Source organism: Zootoca vivipara, chromosome W, assembly GCF_963506605.1.
Source record: "Zootoca vivipara chromosome W, rZooViv1.1, whole genome shotgun sequence".
NCBI classification, from domain to species: domain Eukaryota; kingdom Metazoa; phylum Chordata; class Lepidosauria; order Squamata; family Lacertidae; genus Zootoca; species Zootoca vivipara.
Genome location: NC_083293.1, coordinates 4,379,465 through 4,384,456, shown reverse-complemented (window position 1 = coordinate 4,384,456; position 4,992 = coordinate 4,379,465). Strand labels below are relative to the sequence as shown.

At 47.7% G+C, this 4,992-nt stretch overlaps 1 protein-coding gene across 1 annotated transcript; it reads left to right on the top strand.

Annotated features, from left to right (window-relative positions):
- The first annotated feature begins 459 nt into the window (after nucleotides 1-459).
- LOC118084077 (zinc finger MYM-type protein 3) lies at nucleotides 460-1,904 on the top strand. Its single transcript, XM_060270033.1, has 2 exons — nucleotides 460-828; nucleotides 1,689-1,904. The coding sequence occupies exons 1-2, from the start codon at nucleotides 566-568 to the stop codon at nucleotides 1,885-1,887; spliced, it is 462 nt and encodes a 153-aa protein (XP_060126016.1). The 5' UTR covers nucleotides 460-565; the 3' UTR covers nucleotides 1,888-1,904.
- The last annotated feature ends 3,088 nt before the right edge of the window (nucleotides 1,905-4,992 follow it).

Here is a 4,992-nt window from a genome sequence, read left to right as displayed (position 1 = left end):
AGAACGCTTATTTGTCTTCTATTTATGCATTCTGACACTCCAACAAAGTGTTTTGCTTCAATTTGGCTCATTTTACAAAGGTACTTATTTCTGGAGTTCACATGCATATCTACTCAAGAGGCATTTCCATGTGCTACTCTGGTTTGCCAGAAGCGGCTTTGTCATGCTGGCCACATGACCTGGAAGCTATATGCTGGCTCCCTCGGCCAATAATGCGAGATGAGCATGCAACCCCGGAGTCGGTCACGACTGGACCTAATGGTCAGGGGTCCCTTTACCTTTACCTTTATGTCTAAAGAAAGGGTAGAATCTGCCTTCTGTAGGATTTGGAGGCAAGGTTTAGTAAAGGATCCAGTTGCACGGTAAAAGAGGATCCTGCTCCAGGGTGGGAGTCGGCAATCTTTGATGTCTGTTTTGTTTATGTGGAAACTGTGCAGGCAGGATCTGCCCTTCTTTCCCCCCAGTTTCTAGATCCCTCCTGTGCAGCAGTGGCCAGCGACAGCCAACAACCCCTTGTTCTCTCTTGTGCCCCACAGTTCCCGTCTCAGATGAGGATTCGGACGCCATGGTGGATGACCCCAACGATGAGGACTTCGTTCCCCACCGCCCCCGGCGCACCACACGCCTGTCCCTGCGCAACCAGGCAGCCCGGCGAGCTGCCCGCTCCACTGTCGCCAAGATGTCTTGCGCCAACTGCTGGACCCCACTGCAGAAGGGCCAAACAGCCTACCAGCGCAAGGGGCTGCCCCAGCTCTTCTGCTCCAGCTCCTGCCTCACTACCTTCTCCAAGAGGCCTCTCAGCAAAAAGAGCTGCACCTTCTGCAAAAAGTGGGTGCCCCAAAACCAGCCAACCAGGAGCCAGGAGCCCTTTTCCCAATCTGCCCCTTCTGCTTTGTTGTTGTTTAGTCGTTTAGTCGTGTCCGACTCTTCCTGACCCCATGGACCAGAGCACGCCAGGCAGTTTGGTCAAACTCATGTTCGTAGCTTCGAGAACACTGTCCAACCATCTCGTCCTCTGTCGTCCCCTTCTCCTAGTGCCCTCAGTCTTTCCCAACATCAGGGTCTTTTCCAATGATTCTTCTCTTCTCATGAGGTGGCCAAAGTCTTGGAGCCTCAGCTTCACGATCTGTCCTTCCAGGGAGCACTCAGGGCTGATTTCCTTAAGAAGGGATAGGTTTGATCTTCTTGCAGTCCATGGGACTCTCAAGAGTCTCCTCCAGCACCATAATTCAAAAGCATCCATTCTTCGGCGATCAGCCTTCTTTATGGTCCAGCTCTCACTTCCATACATCACTACTGGGAAAACCATAGCTTTAACTATACGGACCTTTGTAGGCAAGGTGATGTCTCTGCTTTTTAAGATGCTGTCTAGGTTTGTCATTGCTTTTCTCCCAAGAAGCAGGCGTCTTTTAATTTCGTGACTGCTGTCACCATCTGCAGTGATCAAGGAGCCCAAGAAAGTCAAATCTCTCACTGCCTCCATTTCTTCTCCTTCTATTTGCCAGGAGGTGATGGGACCAGTGGGCACTTTCTGCTTTGGCAGGCTGCAACTCTGCAAGTACACTTTGCCCTCTTGCTACTTCCTTACCGCTTTCCTTGCTCTTGGGTCCCCATGCCCACACTTACTGAGATAGTCCAGGGTGTGGCCTCCAGGCCCTAGTCTGACCTGTGTTCCTCCTGCCCCTTAGGGAGATCTGGAATGCCAAGGACTCCGTGGTGGCTCAGATTGGCTCGGGCAGCTCTTTCCACGAGTTCTGCTCTTCTGTGTGCCTCTCGTTGTACGAAGCCCAGCAGCAAAGACCGACACCACAGTCAGCAGAGGCCTCAGACACTGTCCGTTGCAGTGTGTGCTACAAGGCTGGAGAAGTGAGCGCCTTGGCTGTCTGAGGAAGTATAGCCGGGGGTGGGGGTGGGGAGAGAGAGATGGGAATCCCCGTAAGTAGTTGAAAGCTGTCAGGCAAGCAAGAGGCCAGTTGAGTGCAAGGGACAGAGAAAAGGGGGCAGATCTCTGCTGGGCACATGGTTAAGCTATGGAATTAACTTTCCCGAGTGGAGGTGATGACCAGCAGCTTGGGCTTGAAAAAGAGTGCTAGACAAATTCATGTGCTACTAGTCACAATGTTTATTCTGTACCTCTGCTGTCAGATGCATTATAAACCACAGACTTGACATGACCACAGACTTGACATGAGTCAGCAGTGTGATGCAGCAGCTCAAAAAGCCAATGCAATTCTGGGCTGCATCAATATGAGTATAGCATCTAGATCTAGGGAAGTAATAGTACCACTGTATTCTGCTCTGGTCAGACCTCACTTGGAGTACTGTGTCCAGTTCTGGGCACCACAGTTCAAGAAGGATACTGACAAGCTGGAACGTGTCCAGAAGAGGGCAACCAAAATGGTCAAAGGCCTGGAAACGATGCCTTATGAGGAACGGCTTAGGGAGCTGGGTATGTTTAGCCTGGAGAAGAGAAGGTGAAGGGGTGATATGATAGCCATGTTCAAATATATGAAAGGATGTCATATGGAGGAGGGAGAAAGGTTGTTTTCTGCTGCTCCAGAGAAGCGGACACGGAGCAATGGATTCAAACTTCAAGAAAGAAGATTCCACCTAAACATTAGGAAGAACTTCCTGACAGTAAGAGCTGTTCGGCAGTGGGATTTGCTACCAAGGAGTGTGGTGGAGTCTCCTTCTTTGGAGGTCTTTAAGCAGAGGCTTGACAGCCATATGTCAAGAATGCTTTGATGGCGTTTCCTGCTTGGCAGGGGGTTGGACTGGATGGCCCTTGTGGTCTCTTCCAACTCTATGATTCTATGATTGTATGAATAAAGTATTCATTATTTAAACAAATAACTGCTGAAATGCAGAGAAAGCCTAGAACACAAAGAGTGCTGAAGATCTAGAGATGCTGAAAAAAACACTTTTCAGGCCAGCCATCACCTGATTTAGTTCAAAATTTGAGTATCTGTTTTATTTAATGCAAATCCAAATTGAAATATTTATTTTAGTGAACTAATCTATTCTTACATTTATGCTCCACTTTTCCGCCAAGGAGCTCGAGTTCTCTGCATTTCTCCCTTTTATCCTCCTAACAACCCAATTTTTTTTAAAATGCAGTAATCTGTGATGATAAAATAGTGTATCTTTCATTTAGTTGAGTTTTGGTTTGGGGAAGATTCTGGTTTGATTCCATCTCGAGAACCCCTGTAAGTCTGAAAGGCACAGACCTCCGTTACGTTGCTCCTGTTTGCAATACTAGAGCTGCGATTTTCAACAAGAGAACAACTTTGCCAATGAACCCTCATTCTTTTTTTTTCTTTTTTTGCAATAATTTTTATTAAATTTTCCATTTCTATGTTCATTACATTATATTCATTACATCTATCATGGCTTTAAATTCTTAAATTTCCAATCAAATAGAAAGAAAAGAAAAGGAGAAAAGAAAAGACAGGGAGGGAGAAACATAAAGCTAGAAAGTCCCATTTCTATTCAACTTTATATGTTGGACTTCCATTCTTCTTTCTTCTGTCTTCATTCTGTCATCTTTCCCTTTTTCGCAGATATTTTCACAGTTCGTTTTAATTTTCTTCTCTCTTTCACAAATTATAAACATAACATTGAATATACATACAGTATATAACGGACTTTTAATCAATCATGTATTTACTATACCAAATTAATGAACTTCTTTTATGTCCTATGTTATGTTTTAATATTCATACCCTGTTATCTTATTGTAATAAAGTATTTTATAACATCTAGTTATGAGATTGAATTCATTTTGCTAGTATTCATTCTTATTGAGGGAATTATGTCTGAGATGCTGAGTTCAAATGCACCATTTCATATCTCTCATTGTCTTATTATTGTGCGAATTGACAAAGGGCAGGAAAACTCGATTGCAACATGCTGGAATTTGCCTGCATATTCAAGTGGCAGTAGTGGAGAAATTGCCCCAGATTAAACCGCTGCTAAATGATAACAAAGCCATAGCTGCCAAGTTTTCCCTTTTCTCGCGAGGAAGCCTATTCAGCATAATGGAATTGCCCTTAAAAAAAAGGGATAACTTGGCAGCTATGATACAAAGCAGGCTGCCTGATTTCAAGCCAATCTTTGCTGAACTAATTCCAGCGAGCAAATTTATTATGGCAAAAGCTTTTGTAGACTTCATCAGCTACATCAGGCATCCCCAAACTGCGGCCCTCCAGATTTTTTGGACTACAACTCCCATGATCCCTAGCTAACAGGACCAGTGGTCGGGGATGATGGGAATTGTAGTCCAAAACATCTGGAGGGCCGAAGTTTGGGGGTGCCTGAGCTACATGGAGTCTTACCCTTGGATGGGGCACTTATGGGTCTGTAGTTGTTGCTGGACTGCAATTCCCATCATCCTTGATTCCTGGGGTCAAATTGGCTGAGACTGATGGGAGATGGAGTTCCCGCAGCGGCAGCAGCAGCAGCGCATGCGCGAGACGCCTCCATCGGAAGCGCCTCTTCCCGCTCCCTTCTCTGCGCAGGCGCGAGACTGGTTAACCCCTTCCTACTCCTTCCACATCCCGCCACCAAAGAAGGCGCGTGAGGGAAAGTCGAGTCCCTCGCAGTCGCCATATTAGTTTTAAAAAAAACAAAAAACCACCCCCCCAATCAAGGCGCATGCGCAGTAAGCGGCCTAAAGGGCCGGCTAGCCGCTAGGTTTGCCTGAGGGCGTGGCATCAAACGCCGGCCTCGCGGGCGTCAGGCGCCGTGCGTGCTTGCGTCAAGCTTGGCGGCGGCGGCATCTTCTCCTCCTCCTGCTGCTGCTTCTGCGGAGCCTCTGGAGAAAAAGGGCGGTTGAAGCCACCCCCCCCCAATCAGGACGCATGCGCAGTAAGCGGCCCAAAGGGCCGGCTAGGCCGCTTGGTTTGGCTGAGGGCGTGGCATCCGACGCCGGTCTCGCGGGCGTCAGGCGCCGTGCGTGCGTGCGTGCTTGCGTCAAGCTTGGCGGCGGCGGCG

Coding starts and splice junctions, on each gene's coding strand:
- LOC118084077 (XM_060270033.1), top strand. CDS start 566: ATGGTGGATGACCCCAACGATGAGGACTTCGTTCCCCACCGCCCCCGG. Junction 829..1,688: donor AGCTGCACCTTCTGCAAAAA/GTGGGTGCCCCA, acceptor CCTGCCCCTTAG/GGAGATCTGGAATGCCAAGG.